The following is a 23,690-nucleotide window of genomic DNA, read 5'->3' on the forward strand; positions in this document are numbered from 1 at the left end:
CCCTCTTGGAAACTGACCAAGATATGACCACTTAGTTTTTTGCTGATGATAATAGCTCTATCCTTGCTTATGAATATTTAAGAGTGAGGGCTTCTTAAAGGGCTCCCCCTCTTGGAAACTAAACAAGAGATGACCACTTAGTTTTTTGCTGATGATAATATCTCTATCCTTGCTTATGAATATTCTAATATAGATGCTTTTTTGCAGATAGTTGATGAGTTCTATCAATTATTCGAGTCAGTTAATAGTACTGTGAAAGCAAAAGCCCTCCTATTGGATCAAGGTGACCGGGAAAAATGGGACCTTTAATATGGTTTTAAGTGGATTCCCCACGGCACACCTCTCTGGATTCCTCATGGCACACCTCTCAAGTTGTTAGGATGCCCCATAAGAACTAATGTAAGCAACAAGTAGAGGTTTGGCTGGTCTTATCCCCCAAGCTTCAAGGGAAGGTGGCTTACTGGGATAAAACCCAACTCTCATTTGCAAGAAGGCTAGTGATCCTCAAATATATTTGCACTTCATACATGGTGTCCATAGCATCCGTATGCACATTCAACTGCATTGATTGGGATAAAGCAGAGAAGTTGCCAGAGACTTCTTATGGGGTAATTACGAGAAAAGGAGTTGGCATGCAATCTCATGGGATCAAGTTTGTGCCCCTAGGCAGATAGGGGGGCTAGGGATAACTAGCTTGGCCCCACATGTTAAAGCCCAAACACTTAAATGGCTATAAAGGATTGAGACAGAATGCCCCTAGGGGGTAATAACTAGATTTTTCCTCCAACAAGCTAAGGGTCTCCTAGGAAAGTGACCCGGGAATGACATGGAGACATCGCATTGCCACAAGAGGAAAATGTCACTGAATTAAAGCATCCCCCTTGATTCACGGGCTAGTCTCTGGGTGGAAAGAAGTTATGTCCTCTCTTCAGTGGTTCGGACAACACCTACCTACCCCTTGGGGGGGAAGCATAAAGGTCAACATCTTTTTATGGAGGGTGCTACCCATCGAGACAGGCTGGAAAAATGGACTCATGTTTCACACTTATACCCATTCTACAAGATGCACAAGGAATCAACCTTTCATCTTGTCTCAGCTTGCTCCCATGCTCAAAATTTGTGGAACGGAATTAAACGATGGCTTAGGGCGGTGGGTATGCAAGATCGATTTACATGGAAACAAGCCCTCCCAAGGGAAAGAAGGAACTTGAACTAGGCTCTGATGAGCATATGGCCCTGGATTCGTTTCCATATCATGAATTAGTTGTGGCTTATTTGCAATCAACTAGTGTTTTCGTGGTGCCCCAACACCTATCGTCCAGTGTGATGGTAGCTAGATCACTTCTTGTTTGAACTAAGAGTCCTTACTAGCCCCTTTAGTTTAGAAATGTTGGATGAAGTCAAGGAATCAATTCTCCAAACCTATATCTATAGACAATTTTTTCCTTTTTTGTAACTCAAACTTTTTATATAATATAACATTATACTTTCTTCACAAAAAAAGAACTGGTTAAGTTGTGCATACAAATGATTGTGGAGGCATACAAGGAGAAATCAAGATGAAGCATGATGACTAGAACATTAAGGTAACATTTTTTTATATACTTGTAGGCATATGAAGCTATAATACAAAGTTACAAATGCAAAAGAATTTTACTACTTGAACTTCACCTTGAAACACAACTTTTACTTAGACTTCACCCTAACTTATCATGGAGCCTAACCTATGAAAGCCTCCTACACACTCATACATTTAATTTATTTCTATACTTTGTCAATATTGGCAACTCATGTAGACATTGCTAGTGTCTTATTCCCATACTACTTAGTTAACATGGTCTTTAAATTGGTGGTTTGTAATATAGAAGTGTACTTTTGGAAAGACGAAGTGGACCTGTTTCTGGACCTTTACAAGTTAGCCTTTTTGGACGAAATAATAAGACTTCAAAAAATTTCCAAGAGGGGTTCATGTAGTTCCTCTTCTTTGAATGCTAGCAAATTGTACATCCAAAGCAATGTGTAGCATAAGTCCTCTTGGTTGTGCCACCACATAGGGTTAGTACCAAGGGCTTAGATGAAGGAATCTTCACTTTCATAACGGCAAACTCTAGCTTCCTTGTATACAAGGCCAGGCTTACAGAAGTACCCCTTAGTAGGGTGGCAATGGGAGTCCTCTTTGCAAACACAGAGGCCTTCAAGGGCGCAATGGTCTTGAAAAGTTTGTACACCACGAGAGGAGGAGCCAATTCCAAGGATAGCATCTGACCACTCACTAGAGAAAAGGCCCAAGGGGTCAAACCTTTGGCGAGCCTCTAGGAATCTCCCCATGGCAAGAGTGCGAGAGTGCATGCCTCCAAACGTGAATTCTCGGTTCTTGCCCCAGTGGGGCTTGCCTCCAAACTTATTCAACAACATTTGCTCAATTTCCTCCATAATGTCTTCATGGAACCTAGGGGTATGGGGCTCCTTGGCTCTATAATATATCATTTCAAATACAACGGAGTTAGTGGGCTCGCCCAAGTAGGCTTTAGAAGAGCTTAAGAAACGAATCCAAATGCCTCCAAAATAGGCAAAACCACACATGGCCTTAGGGTTGGCATCTCGGAGCTTCTTTATATCGAAGATGGCATCTCTAATTTTGGAGGTTGGGATGGAGATGGCTGTGTCAAAGAAGAAGAAGCCATTAATGAGGGGGTTCCAATTGCAAGTTAAGAGCTTATTGTTGGCACTGGCTATGGCGATGCCTTGGTCGATCATGTCCTCTTCGTGTTGATGCTGGGCTTGTGGTGGGTTGAAGTCTATGCCGGTGGGTGTGATGAGTGGGGAGGCTTCTTTTTGACAACCCCCTGCTGTTTGCATCTTGTGGTTGTAGCCCACCACTGGGTACCCTGTGAAGGTGGTCCCCACATTCACTAAGCCATCCCCAGAGCTATGGCGGTGGCTCATCAACATGTCTGCCCCTTGACATAGCTCCTCCACGCTTTGCCTCTTCTCCAATGCCTCCACTGCACACAAATCCATTTGTTAAGACCTTGGATATTCACTCACTTGCACAAGTCAACCTCTCTAAATTAGGATCCTAATGCATAAAGTGCAGGAGATGGGACTTGGATTTAATCTCTCTCAATTAGGATACTAATGCAGGTGATTTGCATGAATGTGTATATGTATGTGATTTGCATGGAGAGAGAGAGAGAGAGAGAGAGAGAGAGAGGGCTTATATGTATGTGATTTGTATGGAAAGAGAGACAAAGAGAGAGAGGGGGTTTGCTATATGCATATATGTAGAGAGAGAGAGAGAGAGAGAGAGAGAGAGAGGGTTTACTATTTAGATATATGTATGTTTATATGTGATTTGTATGGAGAGAGGGGGTTTGTTATGCACATATATGTAGAGAGAGAGAGAGAGAGAGAGAGAGAGAGAGAGAGAGCATGTGTATATATGTGTGTGATTTGTATGGAGAGAGAGTAAGAGAGAGGGGGTTTGCTATATACATATATGTAGAGAGAGAGAGAGAGAGAGAGAGAGAGGGTTTGCTATTTGCATATGTGTATATATGTATGTGGTTTGTATGGGGGGGGGGGGGGGTTGCTATATACATATATGTATGTATGTATGTGATTTGTATGGAGAGAGAGAGAGAGAGAGAGAGAGAGAGGGGTGCTTACATGCAGTTGTGAAGCCTTCTAAGAAGCCCACCTCCATCTTGTCAAGTGAGGCCAGCTTGTATGCTCCCTCTCCCTCAGCCTCCACACCCACCCTATCATCCAGCTTGAACAGGGACTTCCCAGAAGAAGGGTACCAACTGAACCCCCCAAACTCATGCTCTTTAGCAAACTCCAAAATCTCACCCTCTAACCTCTCATCCCCCCTAAGCTCAAGCTTCACAGACCTCTTAAACATTGGCTCCAACTGAAATTCCACCTTAGATATGGCCCCCAACACTCCTAAAGACAGCCTTGCTGCATCCAAATCCTCATCTCCATCAGCTAAATCTATCACTTTAACATAGCCGTCCTCCTCAGTAGCTGCTGTAATTAGCCTTAATCCCACCACATAATCATGAGGAGCACTGCCCCTCCCCCACATCCCACTCCCATGTGCTCCTGTGCTGATCATCCCAGCCACAGAAACACCCTCCCAATAAGGTGTGTGAGGTAGAGTTAAGCCATAATCAGCAATGGTGTCCACTAAATCTCTTAGCATCACACCTGCATCTGCTGTTACAGTTTTGGAGGTGAGGTTGACATGGATTAGGGAGTTATAATCCCGGGTGCTTATGATTAAACCCTCATTACCACCCGGGCAGACGAGCTTAGTGGTGCTGTGAGAGCCTTTACTGACGACTTTGATTTTGGTGAGGGTTTTGGCGGCAAGGGCAACAGCTTGGATGAGCTCTTCTTCAGTGGTGGGGTAGATGGCCATGGCAGCGTTGCAGGGCTTTCTGTCCGTCCAGATGCGTTGGTAATACTCAACGGTGCAGCCTGTTGAATTGCAATGAACAGGAGGGGGGACAGGCAGGTCTGCTGTAAGGACAGCATGAGCAAGTGTGAGAAGGACTGAAGAGAATAGAATGAAACCTGGCTTGCCCATTTCCATACTACACAGGAGGAGGGGGAGAGAGAGAGAGACAGAGAAAGAGATCTCGATTTAATGGCCTTTCATAGCTGCTAATGCCTCCACTAATTGAAATTATAATCGTCGTTAAACAGAAAAGACAAAGAAACAGCATCGGCATCTTCATGACTACAAATACTATAGAGTTCGCATTTCCAGGCCATCTCAATATATATATATATATATATGCACCCACGATGTTTTTTTGTGAGGATAGGGATCCTCACTACCCTACATATCTAGTAGCCTTCTTGCCCACACATGTCTAGTCGCCCGTCGTGGGGCTATGCCTAGACGGCCTCTCCCCTGAACCTCTTTCTTAAAAGATGAGTTTCATAAAAGGTCATCAATGAAAACTTTGATGTGTAAGTATCTCTCTCTTTTTCTCTCTCATTGTACAGAAAAGTCAAAAGACATTATACGTAAGATGCACTTATTTAGAGTGAGCATCCTGGTCTACATCATATGTCTGGTCGCCCGCCGCCCGTGGGGCTATGCCTGGACGCCCTCTCCCCTGAACCTCTTTCATAAAAGGTCATGAATGAAAACTTTGATGTGTAGGTATCTTTCTCTTTTTCTCTCTCATTGTATAGAAAAGTCAAAAGACATTATTATACGTAAGATGCACTTATTTAGAGCGAGCACACCTCACCATGCATCCCTACCCATTAAAATTTAATCTACGTTAATTGGAATTATGTGTATGTGTGTATATATATATTTATTTATATTTAAATACACATATATATGTATGTATAGTTATATAATACAATTATCTACAAGGTATTTCCCTTCCACGTGGCCAAAGGAGAGGAGCGAAAAGGCCAAGAAAGAAAGGGGAGAAAGGTAAAAGAGGGTGAATATGATCCAGTAAGTAAAACAAACATAAGCGCACCCGTGAGCAAGTGTGGCTAGCCAGCACACGCGAGGTTAAAAATCAAAGTGGGGTGCGGAGTTATGGCAAGTGGCTAGGGACTCATGTTCATACTCGGAAGATCCCAAGGAGGACCAGTTTCAACAAGTAAATCAAGTTCGCGTAACAAGAAAACACAGACCTCGAGAAGTGCGTGCAACCAAAATACAAAAACTAAAGAGAAACACCAAATTGGGTCCCAACCGTCCCCCCAAGCATGTGCCAAAAGCATCCCCGCTTGAGTACTTTTATAGTATTTTATTCCATCAAAAATAGATTACATGGCTATTTTAGCCCAAGCTTGCTCTACAAGCTTTATTTTTTCAAAAATTGGATAATAAAATATTTTTAAAATATCACTCCCATAACAGTCCTCCCAGTATAGGAGACAGCCGTCCTCGGTTGTAACTATTAGTACAAATGAGTGATCAACATGTTAATCATTTCCACACTCACAATGTCATTAAATATTTAAGTGGATTCACTCCCACATTCGATTCACCCATTATATTTAATTGGATTCACTCTCAATAATTAATTAGATTCACTCCCAATGTCCTCACATGCGTCGCACATGTTTTAGAGTTGATCGGATTCACTCACAATCAAACTCACAGAACCTTGTGTCACACATGTGTTAGAGTTGATCAGATTCACTCACAATCAAACTCCTACATTGGATTCACTCACAATGTTTTTCATGCGTGCGTATTCACAAAGTATACCACATGTCTCCCACGTGTCACAACTGGTTGAATTCACTCACAACCCACTAGGTTCACCCTCTAAAGAATCAGATTCACAAAGTATACCACATGTCTCCCACGTGTCACAACTGGTTGAATTCACTCACAACCCACTAGGTTCACCCTCTAAAGAATCAGATTCACTCTCGATTCTTATACCACACTAGGTTAGCCTCATCAAGAATTAATTCAAAAGAGTTGATCGGATTCACTCACAATCAAACTCACACATCCCTTACATGCGTCACACATGTCACATTTGATTAGATTCACTCACAACCAACACTTAATTTGTGATAAGTTATCCCTCATAGATAAATATCACTAAATATTCATCATAATTTGTGATAAGTTAGATTCACTCACAACCAACACTTAATTTGTGGATAAGTTATCCCTCACAGATAAATATCACTAAATATTCATCATAGACATGTAAAAAAAGACGTTGTATCAAGGACTTCTATGTGTAATAAATTCTAGTGTCCCATACCACCAAAAGTTATCCCGCACAAATCGAGCGATAAGTATGCATCGGAAAACTTCACACATAATTAATCTCGTATCCTATACCACAAGACTAATTCATAGTGAAAATTCATAAAGTATAGTTCAAGATGGAAGGGCCAATTGCTCTGAGAAGTTCTACTTTTGATGCATAAAAACTCTCCTTAAATTTTGTAAAAAGTCTTAAATAAATTTATTGTAAAGATAAACAAATGAATATATTACTCTAAGAGTCAGAGTAGTCATCGTGGTAGTCTTATTCTTCATCATCATTGAGTCCAAGTGAAATAACAAATATTAAATAAAACTTGATGACGTAAAAATAAAATCGAAAAGTAAGAGAGTCTTACCTTGATGTATTATTGGCTACAAAATGAAAAGGTTAAGAGAAATAGAGAATTTAAAATTAATTTATGAATAATTAAAAACGTTATTATTCGATAAAGATGAGGACTTATCGTGTGTAAGTCGAGATGAAATTTGTTGGAAGCTCCATGGTAGAGATCATTGGTATAACCGCAACTAGCAGAGTCATCAGCTCATCTCCCAATAGCTGGTCACTCATCCCCAACTCAAGACTAGCACGAGCTAAAGAAGATCTTTCTCTGATCATCTCATAAACAATACTATCCAGCTTCTTAATTGCAATATTGTATTCAAAATTATCAAGCGTTGGAATCCATTCATTATGATAAACATAGAGATTGCACATTTTGTGGCTTGAAAACAATTGTGACCTCCTCTTATTAATCCAATTCTAGGATTAACAAGAGAGCTACTGCCATTATCTTACATCAAGGAGTCACAATAGATACACCAAAGGGTCATACATTCAAGATATGAAGCAATAGTGTCCAAAGCTACAACTTGGAGGGGCGCCCGTAATGGTGTGACAGAGTATTTATGGCGATTCTCGCTTCTTCAAGAGCATGTGGTAGCAAGTTAGGATAAATTCCTAAGTGATATACTTCATGGATATATTATGAGAGTAGTCATTGTAATAGCATTAGGCCTCTTATGAGCCTAAAGTGCCTGGCCGGCCACAGTTTAAGTGAGTGTGAACACTTATGGCCATGTATATCAGTGAATTTCTCTCATAATACAACATACTCTCCCATTGTGCAATTGAGTCTTGCTCTTGCTAATCTCTCTCCCTAATGCATGCTAGTGAGTGTGTGTGAGTGAAGTGAGTGAAGTGAGGTGAGAGGAGGGATGAGGACCGTAAGTGAACTTCTCTCATAATACAACATACTCTCCCATTGTGCAATTGAGTCTTGCTCTTGCTAATCCTCTTGCTAATCTCTCTCCCTAATGCATGCTAGTGAGTGAAGTGAAGTGAGAGGAGGGACGAGGACCGTAGTGCAATGCGACGGTGTGACAACACTTGCGGGAGATGCGGTAGAATTGCTTCTCAAGGAGTTGTAGAGCTTGGAGACCTCAAGGGTTACGAGCTCGGACATTGGAAAGATCCTCACATGATAGTTGTGGTTCACCAGGTAATCTCTTTTTGGATGTGTTTCAAGGAGGGTTAGGGTGAGCCATAACATTTTTGGCACCGCAGCCATCCCTTGGCTTTTTCTATCGTTTTGCCTCTAATCTATGCATAACCCATTGCCCATCATATTTATTAATGGTTTCCCATGAAAAATATGTGGATTTGATGGTGATTTGTGTGAGATTTGGTGTAGAATAGCTCTCTTTTTTGTTTTTAAAAAGAATGCTTTTTACTTAATTTTTAGATTAATTTGTATTTTTGTTGTTGTTTTTGTGATTTTTCATGTTCTTAGGGCTTGCACATAGCTTGTATTAGGCTTAATTTGCATCCATTGCATCAAACAATGCAAGAGAATGCATTTCTTAGTGAATGTTAGCTCTCTTTAGTTTAAACATAGATCTAAGATCATTAATTCTAGTTTAATTGTGTGTTTTTTGTTGAAATTGCTTAGATTAGAGTGTTAGCAAGCATTAGGAGTACCTTAATCTTTCAAGAAAATTCTTAAAACCATAAAAAACCCTTAAATTTGGCTAATTTCTCTTAATGGACTGGTTTTTGTCATTAAGGGTGATTAATCTTGTTCAAGAGGCCAAAAAATTAGAAAATGTATTAATTGGAGTCTAAATTGATCATATCAGTAGTTGAAATTGAGGTTTTTGAGTGTTTTAAGAGCATCTAGATGCATCAAAATACCTAATCACATCAATTTTTTGATCAATTGGAGAAATTTCACTCTCTTTAATTTTGCCTTAAAAGAGGAGACCATAATTAAGAGTCTAATTAATCTCCTAATTTAGATTAATTTACACAATTGTTGATGCACAAAGATTAGCATTCCCTTGCTCTATCCAATGATGTGCTCAATTGTTTGAATTAATTAGGAATTAATGGTTAATTAGAGTCCTTGATTAGTATAAAAGGTAAAGATTAGTGAAAGAATTAATATTCGGTTAATTCTTAATCACTTTTTTACATAACTCATTAAGGCTAATGAGAATTCAATGAGAAGATGCTCATGAGTTGTCAATTTGTCCATTTTGGGGGTCATTTATGAAGGGTGTAAGGGGTGTCATTAAAAGGTTGACTTTTTTTATTCCACTTACTATTTTTGGAAAAATGCCCATATCCCTTTTATTTTAAATTCAAAAAATATTCCCCCAAAAAAGAAAAATTCATATTTTCCACTAGACTCCAAAAAAAGAATCAAAATTTAATTTCCACGTGAAGTCCGGTTTATGCGTGAAAACCGTTTCACGGCCTGAAACACTAGTTCACACGATTTTTAAAAAAACCAAAATTTAATTTCCACGTGAAGTCCAGTTCACACGTGAGAACCATTTCACGGCATGAAACACTAGTTCATGCGGCAAAAAAATAAAAAATAAAAAATAAAAAATAAAAATAAAATCAAAATTTAATTTCCATGTGATGTTCGGTTCACGCGTGAAAACCGTTTCACAGTGTGAAACACTAGTTCACGCGGCAAAAATAATAATAATAAATTTTAATTTTTTCGTGAAGTCCGACGTGAAACACCAGAGTTTTACGCGGTAAAAATAAAATCAAATCAAAATTTAATTTTTCGTGAAGTTCGGCGTGACCAGTTTCACGCGGGAGAGGGGGGAGGAACCTGTTTGGAGGCCCGTATCTCCTAAATCGTATATACGATGAAGGCGCTCTAGGGCTCATCAAAAAGCTGACATCGAGCTCTTCGACTTTGGACTCGGTCGTCCGAAGTCAAAATCGACCATTTTGGCCTCCAACCAGCAGCCTCAAAATTCGACCCTAAAATCGAGGCAAAAAACAACCCAAAAACTATGAAAAATCATTAAAAAACAGCGAGAGTCTAAACGACAAAATCACGGATGACTCAGGGAAACAAAGTTGTAGTACTCCAAAAATACTACAACTCCCTCATACAGAGTTTTTTAAAATTCCTTTTGAAACACCCTCAAAAACATGCTGCAAAATAGAAAAAAATTTCTTGAAATTTTTTTCCGTCTTGAGACAGTGATGGAAAATAGGTTTTAGAAGCTCGTCTTCCATCTGGGAAGTTCCTACCATACGCTTTTTTCGAAAAAATATCTAAGGCTCACGTACGTAAAGCACCTAAGCTAATTAGGGCGAACGGACACCCATTTGATCCAACGAAGAGTACGCCAAGCCTCTTGAGGCTGTAACGGACTATGAAAAAGTATGAAAAGCAAAAAAAAAAACTGTGATTGCTCATTAAGGAGCATTTAGGCACTCTGACATGGCCACGATAGAGGGATTGCTAAGGATCATACAAGAACTCAACCCAATGGCTGACATCTTCAAGCCATTGAGATCTATGCCACCAATTCACCTCCCCATGCCATTGGCCATGCCTATAATAACAAGTGTGTCATCGAGTTTTACACCCCCTGTCACTTCGATTCAACCGGGCTTTGGTCCCTTGCCTAACATTCCCGTAAATCCTACAAGTACTAACTCTTCTCTAGATGCCCACACCTTGGACATACTGACTAGTCTAGGAAGGGGGATGGCCCAAGGACTCACTAAGTCTCTTCCAACAAGAGCACTTACATATGGCCTCAATGATTCATATAGAAATACGGCCGTACAAATTTCCAAAATTATAGGCAAATATGACGGAACAATTGACCCTGTTCAATTCATTCAAATGTTTGAACAGAGATGTGAAGCCTTTGGAAATCCCAATTGCCCCACTAAGGTACATGCGTTGAACTTATGCTTAGAGGGAAAAGCTAGTCGATGGTTCATCACATTGATGCCGGTGATCAAGACCAACTTCAAAACCTTGAAATCAACCTTTATACATGGCTTTTCCAGACAAGATGATCGATGGAGTGCAGTAACAGAACTCTATTCAATTGAGCGTCAACCAAATGAATCCATTAGAGACTTTATCCTTCGGATTAAACTCTTGGACTCATGTTGTGAGTCCAAGAGTCACAACCAAATGAATCCATTAGAGACTTTATCCTTCGGATTAAACTCTTGGACTCATGTTGTGAGTCATGGGAAAAATTAAACGATGTTTAATTGAGGAGATGTTTCATGATGGGCTTGAAGAATAATAGCTTACACAACTTGATCATTGTATCCAATCCGGAAACATTCGATCAATGTTGTAAAGAAGCAATACGTTTAGATGACAACGTGCTAGAAGATGATCATGCTACGAGGTGTTCCTCATCTAAACCAAGTGAAGCAATGGTGGCAAAAGAAAGATCGATCTCAGAATTGACATTCCCAGAATTTTATGCAGCCTTGCTTAAAACATTACAGCATACATCTATAAGACACGATGAAAACCTTCAAAACCAGACATCCTTAATGCCTCTAATAGTGAGGAGCAAAATGCCTTGTGTTGAATGCAATCAATACGACCGTCCTAATCCTCAGTGTGCATACAAGGCACCTGCTCTTCTATACTGCATATATTGTAAAACCTTTGACCATGATAGTAAAAAGTGTCCTGCTTCACCACAATGGACTCAAAACCTCCATCTCCCATGCACCAAATAGAAACACTCCAAAGGGTAGAAACTGCTCAGGAAGCACTTAATCGGACACTTCAGTGTTTCTATTATCGTGGACCTCACAAGGTGGCAGATTGCAGAGTTTGGAATACTTCCATGCCCATAGTCACTGACACCTTGCGACCAATGTGTAAACGATGTGGCATTAATCACATGTTCCAAGATTGGCCAAGATGAGTTGCTTCAATGCAACTTGTCTTACAAAATACAACTCTTAACATCTTAAGTGTGCAAAACGGGCAATTGTCCATGGTGCCCTTGAATATGCTTACATGCTTATAAGCCAAGGCACGACAAATAGTCAAAAAGAATGTAAAAGACAATACCTCAACATGGGTAGAAGAACATGTTTTAAAACAGAACCTAAAAGAGAAAACAAAACCTTCTAAACCCAAGAAAAACAAGGGACTAAAAAAATCTGTCAAACCCAAGGTCGAATTAAAAGACAGGGAAAAGGAGCCTGCAGAGGACAAAGACCCAAAAGGGGACATAATCCTGAAAGAGCCAAAAGCTATACAGGATGTAGAAGCATCCACCTCAAAGACCACAACACCCATATGTGCGACACAGGATACAAAAAACCAAAAGAAAATTTGATCTTGTTGCATGGGTAAACATAGTGAAAAACTAACAAACCAAAGAAAGTCAGAGAATGAAATAAGTTCTAGTACATCACTAAGTGAGGATGAAACAAGTTCTTACTCTTCACTCAGTGCACTACATAGACCAATCAAGAAACTAGAACCCACCCAAACACCCCAAATGGATAATAATGATCACATGACATATGCAGAACGCAAAAAGCAAGCTCAGGAGAGCATGCTTAGCTTGGTTGAATGTCTTACAGGGTCACTGGTTGTGATTGAACCTCATGATGCCAAACCTAAAAAACAACCAAGATACAAAGCCTAGAGGAGTACCGCTTTCCCTTTCAAGAGGAAGACATACTCTCTACAGAAGAGTCATTTGAAACAGACTGTACAAACTATAGGCTTGAGAAAGCACGTGAGGAATTCAATAGCTCCCTTACAAGATTAAAACAATCTCTCAAAACCTCATTTGGAGGAACGCTCTTCTCTCATAATAAAGCCAGCATCACATCATCACTTGCACCTTTAATGACTTAACCTAAGTTATACAAGGACATAACGAACTACATAAAACAGGACTATGAGGATTCACAAGTTTCCAAACAGCCCTCATTAAGAATTGTCAGAGAGCCAAGTGTGCCATTATACGCATTGGGTACTCTTGAAAAAGCTGAGACCCAAACAGAGGATGAAAGTGAATGGGAATATGAAACACACACAAGATCTGAAGTTGAAACAATAATCGAAACACACATGATGGTTCCTTTGGAAGATTCTATCATATATGGTTGGATTTCCCTACACAGACAATGATGTTCAACGCAAATGCGCATTAATTAGCCCTCGAGCAAGTCATAACATCATGACAATAGACACTTGGGTGTCATTGGGACAACCTAAACTCACCTCGACAAGCAATAGTCTTGCAAAAGGAACCAATGAACAAAACATTGAAGTTCCAGGTTACTTTAGATACACTACCCTCGAACAATCGAGTGGCGATATGGAATTTACATTTCATGTCACCCTAGATTCCCTTGAGTATGATGTCATCATTGGCGGACCTTGGATAAGTGAATCGTTGTATTCACTAGATGAATCCATGCAAACAGTCACCTTGAACACTCCTGCATGCAATATTATACTGGAGGAAGAAACCTTGCATGAGCTGGAACTTCCAACATATCTTACTAAAAAAATCCCTAGGATTTTGGTTGGATTAGAAATTTCAAATAAAATTACCATAGCTCAAGCACAGCTTTATCCAACACGAGAACACAATCTCATGACTCTCGAGCTATGGGATTTATTAGGTCAACCAACACTCATGGCACATCCTGAAAGGATTACCTTTACACAAGACTTGAACATGCCATGTTTGGGGTACTTTGAACATACAATGTATATTGAAACTAACCCCCTCACTTGCAAGTTTTTTGTGGTTGAGTATGTGTTGGAAGCAGATTTGATCTTGGGGCATAAATGGATTGTTGCTGCCCAAGCACCACCGTGCTTTGGTAGCGATAGAGTCATCATGTCAATCAACAACAAAAAGTTGACAATACCATACTGCCAGGAAGAGGATCTAACTTTAATGGATATCTATGATGCTGAATGCAAAAGGATACAAGCCTCTTACACAAAAGCCCCTCTACACACACAATGACCTACCATCTACACCAATGACTGACACAGATAAAGCCTCTACTCCTTCAACCCCATCCTCACTTATGAAATTCGATGCCAAAACCTTGCACAATCAGTAGCTATTCCTGAAGAAATTCCCAGAGCCCAACCATCTAACTCTAACAAGGAACTTAAAGGAAAGGCCCCGGCTCCTATGCATCTTCATCAACAAACCTCACCAGAGGAGACAACCACATGCTCAAAGGCTTCGTCATTGACAGCCACTCCACAAGAGACTCTAACCTCATCATCAACAATGCCAATAAGTCTCAAACTTGCAGCCTCAGTGCCAACCCAAGTCAAGAGGAGGGCCCCAAACTATCCACACTAACCCAAAAGAAAACTCCACCAAGATTCCCACAATCACGATATCTTAATAGTATCAAAATGTGGGTGGAGAAGCAGCTACTTGTAGCTCAAGGCTACTATGAAGGTGCCAATCAAATTTGGGTACCTCGACAGTTAAAACATCTTGCTCAATGAAGCACTCAAAAGCTAAGGAAGAAGAAGAATACTCCACAACACCGTCCACAAGAGCCTATGCGGTGGGTTCCTCAAAGAACTTCACCAATGCAACAAGTGTGGGTTCGAAAAAAAAAATTGTTGCAAGCACAAGGGTACTACCAAAGAAATACCAAAGCTTGGGTCCCCAAACACATCACAAAGTCCCCTAAGCTTGCACAAGGAAGAAAGCCTCAACACCAAGCACATCAGCAACCAAATTACAGTGTTCATCAAAGATGGGTGCATGTGCATGAAGTTCAACAACAAGGATACTATGATGGTAATTCCATCATATGGTTGCCAAAATCAAACAATGTGAAGAAAACCTCACCACACCACCGACTTCAACCCCAACAACTTCACCTATAGTTCGACAAGAATGAATCCCAAGCAACAACAAGCAACAACAAGCAAATCCCTACCACTCTCGTGCATTCAGCACCAACATAAGAGCTTGTCTGCTCAAGAAAACAATCAGCAGTCTTGCCTACTGCCTCGACATCATTTTAGCCAACAAATTCAAAATCAAATACGGAGACTTAGGAGCACATCAAGAAAAAAATAACAATGCTCTTGTCACCCCTCTATAAGTAAGAAATGAGCGCATAAGAAGCTGTTGCTTGCAAAATCATGACCTAGATGACCCATTTTTAAAATTTTAAAAAAACACCTCCAGGTCAAAACCTGCAAATTCATGGAATTCCATATCATGGAATTACAATTCACAGAGTTCCATCTCACGGCTTAAGAACCTGCACTTTCACATTTAAAACTAATCATGGATTAAGCCATATCACACAATAGCCACTATATATTTGTTAAGCTTATTGCTTACTATTATTTTAGCTAAATTAATGTAGCAACTGCTCCATGAGTACATATCCATACTCATGCACACTGGAGAATATTTGCACCAAAGCCTCACCATCGACAACTTCCAGGTACATCTCTGGATGGGGGACAGAAGCCTGGGCAATGGTACAACCCATCGCTTGGAATTTTCCTTCAAATTATAAACCTCTCTAAACCATGCCACCATCTTCACAAATCAATGATCTTCAATCCTACAGAGCATTTCAATAAGAGTCTATATGACTCAATTCTTGTACTTCATGAAAATCTACTTCTAAGAGCACTTAATTATGCATAAAAACATAAAAATTACATGGGTAGAAGAAGACAAGATCAGGTCCTACTCAACAAATTTTGACAAGAACCCTGCCACACAAAGAGACATCATCACAAGCCAAATACTTCAAATGATGAATGTTGCTTCAATGAATCAAATAATGAGGAACTGAGAATCATCATCTCATTCTGATGATTAAGTTTACCTTCCTCCAGATCCTTCTCTCTCTTCTCTCCCATTGTTAACATCTCTTAGTGTCCCCACTAACAAAAATCACATGTAACATTGCCGATGATTGCCAACAACAAATTGAGCCAAAAAAAATGTTAATTTAATTCTTGGATTAACAAGAGCTACCGCTATTATCTTACATCAAGGAGTCACCATAGATACACCAAAGGTCATACATTCAAGATATGCAGCAAATAGTGTCCAAAGCTACAACTTGGACGGGCGCTCGTAATGATGTGAGACGGAGTATTTATGGCGATTCTCGCTTCAAGAGCGTGTGGTAACAAGTTAGATGAAGTCCTAAGTGATGTACTTCATGGATATATTATGAGAGTAGTCATTGTAATAGCATTAGGCCTCTTATGAGCCTAAAGTGCCCAGCCGGCCACAGTTTAAGTGAGTGTGAACACTTATGGCCATGTATATAAGTGAATTTCTCTCATAATACAACATACTCTCCCATTGTGCAATTGAGTCTTGCTCTTGATAATCCTCTTGCTAATCTCTCTCCCTAATGTATGCTAGTGAGTATGTGTGAGTGAAGTGAGGTGAGAGGAGGGACGAGGATCCGTAGTGCAACGCGGCGGTGTGACAACGCTCACGGGAGACACAGTGGAATTGCTTCTCAAGGAGTTGTAGAGCTTGGAGACCTCAAGGGTTACGAGCTCGGCCATTGGAAAGATCCTCACGACAGTTGTAGTTCACCAAGTAATCTCTTTTTGGATGTGTCTCAAGGAGGGTTAGGGTGAGCCATAACACCTCCATGGGCTCTTCCACTCCAATTGTAGCCTCCTTCATTGGCTCTTCTACTCCAAATGTGGCCTCCCCTTCCATAGTAGAAGGATCCTCTACAATTGGATCAAAAGCTATGCCTTATGATCATCTAAGCAAAGTGGCATAGGATCCACGTCGTGCTTTCTTGCATAAAGCTCCTCCAATGCAAAAGCTTCTCTCTCTCTCTCTCCTTCTCTCCTGCTATCGCTATATATGTGAAAATAATCATCTAAGCAAAGTGGCATAGGATCCACGCGCTTTCTTCCATAAAGCTCCTCCAAGGAATTTTTCTTGTTGAATTCTACTTACAGGATCTTAATCTTCATTAGAGGGTTTAATTGTTTTGATCATGGCTTCCTCAGGAGTCAAGATTGCAAACCATCCTGCGGAAGTTATGCATTGTGCAAGCAACGCTACTACAAATAATGAGCAATTGATGATCTCAAGGCTCAAGGAGTATAAGAAACAAGGATGTGGCAGGGTTTTGCAAGGGTGATGCCTGTTTACGACCTCCTCCGCCCGCGGCCTCTTCGAGCCCTCTGACAATGGCTTTGTGCGAGTCATTGTGCAAGCCTATTGCTGTTGAGAAAACGTGGTGCTCATGCTAGATCAAGTGTGTGGAGAAAAAGAACTCACAAAATACAAGAACAATATCTTGCTTATTAAGTTGTTTATGCATACAACTAGGCCTTGCTCAATACAAATGCCTCCTAGCTCCACCTTTAAATAGGTGAGCTAGTGGACCTTAAGTCCATTCACACACACCCTTCTCTTTTCCTTCTACATAACCTTAGTCCCTTAATACCCCCCTCAATACCAACTATAAAAGAATGGAATAGGTGGTATTGGACATAGGATGCCTTTATAACATTAGGCATACAAGGTTTTGGAATATAGGTGGTGTGGTTATCTAGGATTTACAAATATGTTCCTAGAGCCTTAGAGGCTAATACAATGATGCTGTCTAAGTCTTTATTTGATGTCGATGAAGATGTAGACCTCAATGATGGTGCACCCCACTCTTTGTGCTTGCTTGACTCCTTGTAGTTGACATGCTTTAGACATACATGCCATTGCTTCCACATGCTTTCCACCTTGACCATTCTCACACAATGATCAAAACAAGGCTGCCACCTTTGCTTAAGTGGTTTGCTTATAGATGTTCCTTCAACATGCTTGATACTTCCTTGAATACCATACCTCCTCCATGGGGGCAATGAGGGCCTTCCTTCTTAGAGTAATGGTTATGAGGTAGATTTATATGGGAAAGGGAAAGGGAGGGTCTTACCACTTGCCTTATGAATTGGTCAAGGGCAATGTCTACTCCACAATTACAACTTTTGTGCATGTTGGTTACATGATACCCATTAGGGTTTGAAGATACAAGCTTAATGAGAGTGAGTAAGTGGTTGAGGTAAATGCTCACACCAATAAGGTACATCATCCTTGGCTCAAGAAGGAGAGGGCATGGCTCATAATGTTGCCAATGCCTCTTACAAAGACAATGCCAAGAGATGTTTAAAATCATGACAAACAACAAGGTAGAGCACTTAGTGCTGCTATGCTCAACCTTACAAGTCATCTTAGACGATGAAAATGTTGAATATGCAGCGGAATAACATGCCTTGGGCTTGGAAAATGAGAGCATATGGCTTATGACATGCCTATGCCTCTTACAAACAAGAGCCTCAAGGGTGATACATATAAACATTGAAGATGAACACTTAGTGTACATGTGTCCAACTTTAAAACCACTTAGTGTACATGTGCCCAACTTTAAAACCACCTCAAAATAATGAGTTTTATGATAAAAAAACTAGAAATCTTCAACCTCTTTGGCTTATGGGATGAAGACAATGGTTCATGGTGGTTGCACCATTTCTCGTTGGAAGAAACAGGTTGACGATGAAGACTTGTAATGTGGCACTTATGGTGTGTGCCCGGCCTCCAATGTTGATGAAGAAGAGCCTCCTTAGTGTTAAAGACCTCCTCCTTTGATGGTTAAGGCCACATTAGTGTTAAGCAACACTTTGTTTGGTGATTAAGATCACCACCATTAGTGTTTAAAAAACATAATTAGTGCTTAAAAGCACATTTTTAGTGTCTAATGACACTTATTTTGGTGATTAGATTCACCATTAGTGTTTAATAACACTCTTAGTGTTTAAAAACACTTTATAATAACTTTTCTTTGTTGGATTAATAGCTTAATTAGTATTAAACAACACTATTAGTGCTCATAAGCACATTTTGAAAGCTTTGAAAGCTTGAAAGTTGATGTTGATGATGAAGCTTATTGAGAATGAGGTTTATGGATACCTCATGTGGATAGGCACTTCTTCAAACTCAAGAGAAAGATCAACAACAATCATTCACATCATCACTTGGATGATTAGAGCAAGGGGGGAAGGATTTGAGCAAGAAAAAAAATCAAGTTGAAGCTTTGATGGAAAGCTTGCATGAAGTGAGGAGAGGCGACTGATTTTCTACTTCTAGCCGGCCCGTCAGACCACCAAATGAGCTCAAAATTGAGCTGTGGAGTCCTCAGAGAGTGGGCTACCAAAGCCCTCAAGTCCCATGGCTAATGGTGGCCTACAGCCGGCGTATGGCTGTACGGCCACCACGACTGCTGTGCAGAAAATGGCGCCGGCCTGCTACTACAAAGGGAATGCCACCGTGAGGAGTGAAGTATTCAGACGATTGGCCATACGAATACATGTGCCCAGGTCTCCTCTACATCTCCCATGAAGAAATATCTGAGAGTTATGCCCTCTACAAGCTGCTGGAAGGCCTCCACCAGCAGAGGGTTGAGCTCCACAAGTGAATAGATAAGAAAAAAATGAAAGAGAATGACCTAATCTACACCACAAGGGGCCTAATCAACCTAGGCTCTAGATACCATGTTAAGAAAACGTGGTGCTCATGCTAGATCAAGTGTGTGGAGGAAAAGAACTCACAAAATACCAAAACAATATCTTGCTTATTAAGTTGTTTATGCATACAACTAGGCCTTGCTCAATACAAATGCCTCCTAGCTCCACCTTTAAATAGGTGAGCTAGTGGACCTTAAGTCCATTCACACTCACACCCTTCTCTTCCCCTTCTACATAACCTTAGTCCCTTAAGGGCACGTTCTCCTATGTTTATAAAATTTTGAGGAGGACTGTGCCAATTCCCCTCCATACTTTATGTATGGTTTTTTTTAAACGAGCACGAAAATCCATGACGTAAAACTCATATTCAAATGTGGTAATGAATTTGGAATTATCAACCTTGCGATGTACCCTGAGATCTCCGTCAATCTCCATCGATTCCTCATGTTGAATATAATCATAGCCTTGACGTTCATGCTCGTTCGAGCTCTATAAGCTATTCATATAAACTTTTTGAAAGACAAGCATACGAAGAGGATGTGTTGCAAAAATGGTATGGGTTTCAGTATCCATCTTCATTCAAGTGCTTCAAGATGTATATACGTACAGAATGGCACACATTCTTTCAAAGTATGTTGACAATGCAAAGGTGCAAGGAATCAAGAGGATAAGGATACCCAAGAATTCTAGTTTATACTTATAAATACACATATATATGCATGTATAGGTGTTGGCCCATGTGCATGCACTCCACGTGAACCATGCTTAGCCACCATAAACCTTCACCTACCCTGACGGCCACCCTTCACCTACTTTTGGGTCAGCACCTACCTTATGGTGGTGTGTGTGGTTGTTGTATCGAGAGAGGATTACTAATCTCAACTATGGATATCATGCTGCAATGGGAGGCTCTATTTTCATCTTCAGCTCTTCTTTATGTGTTTTTCATTTCTTTTGTTTTCTCTCTGGCCCCTGACATATTAGCAACCCACGATGGAAGCAACCTTCTTTTTGGTGATGAAGACTAAAGGTCAATTGGTGCGCAGTGTGAATGGAGGCTACCCATTGTGGAGGCAGACACATAGCTTCGGTGCTTGTTCTGTGGTTATCTCTCACATGATGCAAGGGTGGTTAATAGATTTTTTGGTGTGTGGATGGTAGCACTATGGATCGCTTACCTTGTAGTCATTGAGGCCGTGTCATGGAAGTTTGTGAGTGCCTTAAATCCATGAGCAGAGATGACAGCATAACTCTGGACTTCAGTATGGTAGACGTGCTTGGATGTGCAAGGGACTTCAGTATGGTAGACCTGCTTGGATGTGCAAGGGACTTCAACATGGTAGGAGGCGGGCTAGGGAGGATGATGATACTTATGGTTGTGCATGCTTGGTACATGCTCTGCTCCATGCTCCTCGAGTGCAAACATTCTGATTTAGACATGGTTTAATGTTTTCCTGTTGTATGATCATGTACGGATGGCACTGTATCTTATGGGTTCCCAGCCATGGCATGTTGCCATGAAATGGTTACACTGTACTTGCAGTAGTTATATGATATGTGCATGAAATTGGCATGACCCTATGATTGTGGGTTCGAGTTGTCGGATTGGGAATCCGACCCACCAGCTGTGCCAAGTGTTGGCCCGTGTGCGTGCACTCCATGTGAACCATGCTTAGCCACCATAAACCTTCACCTACCCTAACGGCCACCTTCACCTACTTTTGGGTCAGCACCTACCTTATGGTGGTGTGTGTGGTTGTTGTACTATGGAGAGGATTGCGATTCTCAACTATGGATATCGGGCTGCAATGGGAGGCTCTATTTTCTTCTTCAACTCTTCTTTCTCTGTGTTTTTCCTTTCTTTTGTTTTCTCTTTGTTAGGGTAAGAAGTCCACTAACAATAGGTATATAATATAATTATCTACTACTAGGTATTCCCCTTTCACGTGGCCAAAGAAGAGGAGAGAGACAGCCAAGGGAGAAAGGGGAGAGATTCACTGCCCCTTTCTCAAATTTAGACTTTCTCATCTCATCTCATTTCATTTTTTGAAAAGAGAGCTATCCCTTCTTATCTAAGATTTTCTTAAGAGAAAAAATAAGGACCTCTTTCTTAAAAGGTCAGCTTCATAAAAGGTCATGAGATGAAAACTTAATGTATAGGTGTCTCTCTTTCTCTATGATACTCTCGTGATACTCACAGTAAAATCTCACGCAATCACAAGGGTGAGTGTATCAAGGTGAAAGATGGTGAATATGATCCAGTAAGTAAACAAACATAAGCATGCCGTGACATATACAGTGGCCTTCCTGTCCACACGTGTTTGGTCGCCCGTTGTGGGACTACACCCGGATGTCCTCTCCCCTAAACCTTGGCTCGCTCATTGCCCACGCTCCGGTGGATGGTAGAGCTCCCTGTAGCCACTACGAGCTACGAAACATCACTACGCATTCCCGTCCGTTAATATATAACCTAAGTTAAATTTTAATTAACTACAATTATGTGTATGTATTTGTATATATAAAATTATTTATATTTATAAGTACACACATATATATATGTATAGATATAAAATACAACTATCTATAAGGTATTCCCCCTTCATGTGGCCATAGGGGAGTTGAGAGAGGTCCAAGGGAGAAAGAGGAGAGATATATAGGTACACACATATAAGTACACACATATATATATGTATAGATATATAATACAACTATCTATAAGATATTCCCCCTTCATGTGGCCATAGGGGAGGAGAGAGAGATCCAAGGGAGAAAGAGGAGAGATTCATGATGCCCCTTTCTCAAATTTGAATTTTCTCATCTCATCTCATTGCAATTTTGGAAGGGATAGCTCTCCCTTCTTACCTAATGAGATTCATGATGTCCCATTCTCAAACTTGCATTTTCTCATCTCATTTCAACTTTTAAAGGGATAGCTCTCCCTTCTTCCCTAATGATTTTCTTGAGAGAAAAAATAGGAACCTCTTTCTTAAAAGATGACTTTCATAAAAGGTCATGAATGAAAACTTTAACGTGTAGGTATCTCTCTCTTTTTCTCTCTCATTGTATATAAAAGTCAAAAGACATTATACGGAAGATGCACTTATTTTTAAGAGTGAGCACACCTCACCATGCACCCCTACCCATTAAAATTTAATCTAAATTAATTGGAATTATGTGTATATGTGTGTATATATAAATTTATTGTTGGAATTAGGGTTGCAGGAAAGCACACAAAGCTTGGAGAAGAAGAAGCAAGAATGCACACAACACAAAGTGTATTAGATTGTGTCAATGTACAAAGATAAGTTAGCCCTAGAATGATGGGCGTATATACAAGCCGGGGGAAAAAACCTCCTAAAGAGGGAAAAAGTGTCCCGGTGGTCCTAAGTGTGTTCACACACATCACTGCCTATATATATATATGGCAACAAATCCCCCTTGGGAGTGATGGTGTGAACGCGAGCTGGCACTCATGTATAGGGAAGTGTCATGCCCAAAGTAGATCAATCCACAAAGGGGAGCAAGCCCAAAGCTTTGTGGAAAGCTTCGAACTTCTCACGAGGAAGCGCCTTTGTGAAAAGATCGGCGAGGTTATCCTGTGTTGGCACATAGGCCAAGCTGATCTCTCCTGCTGAGAGTCTCTCCCTGACATAGTGATAATGCACCTCAATGTGCTTTGTGCGAGCATGAAAAACTGGGTTTCTCGCAACTGCCAATGCACTCTGACTGTCAGTGAAGATAGAGGTGGCAGACTCCTGTCCAACACCCAAGTCAGCCATAAGCCGTCTGAGCCACACACACTCAACCGTAGCTGTGAAAGCTGCCCTGTACTCAGCTTCACAGTAAGTAGCGAAAGATGCGTTTAACTGCCTTCCAATGCTGAGACCCTGGGCTATGCATAAACCTGCTCACCTGTGAGACTGCAAACTGAATGTCCGGCCTCGTAATGCATACATAAATGAGGCAACCAACAGCTATCTGATAGAGTGTGACATCAAAGTGATCTCCAACATCATGAAGACTCAACTTCAAACCTGTCTCCATTGGAGTAGCAATAGGCTTGCAGTCTTCAAGGC

At 40.6% G+C, this 23,690-nt stretch overlaps 1 protein-coding gene across 1 annotated transcript; it reads right to left on the minus strand.

The window, feature by feature from the left end:
* Nucleotides 1-1,950: 1,950 nt before the first annotated feature.
* LOC147623268 (L-gulonolactone oxidase 3-like) lies at nt 1,951-4,769 on the minus strand. Its single transcript, XM_086821367.1, has 2 exons — nt 3,670-4,769; nt 1,951-3,005 (listed from the first exon to the last, which is right to left on the minus strand). Exons 1-2 carry the CDS (start codon nt 4,598-4,600, stop codon nt 2,071-2,073), a joined length of 1,866 nt encoding a protein of 621 aa, XP_086677493.1. The 5' UTR covers nt 4,601-4,769; the 3' UTR covers nt 1,951-2,070.
* Between the last annotated feature and the right edge of the window lie 18,921 nt (nt 4,770-23,690).

This window comes from Cibotium barometz, chromosome 27 (genome assembly GCF_041138505.1).
Source record: "Cibotium barometz isolate CiBa-2024 chromosome 27, ASM4113850v1, whole genome shotgun sequence".
Taxonomy (NCBI): domain Eukaryota; kingdom Viridiplantae; phylum Streptophyta; class Polypodiopsida; order Cyatheales; family Cibotiaceae; genus Cibotium; species Cibotium barometz.

What these genes read in the sequence shown, in the direction of transcription:
- LOC147623268 (XM_086821367.1), bottom strand. Translation starts at nt 4,600, where the DNA reads ATGGAAATGGGCAAGCCAGGTTTCATTCTATTCTCTTCAGTCCTTCTC. An exon ending in AGAAGGCTTCACAACTGCAT is followed by an intron (nt 3,006 to 3,669) that starts GTAAGCACCCCT and finishes ATTTGTGTGCAG; the next exon opens with TGGAGGCATTGGAGAAGAGG.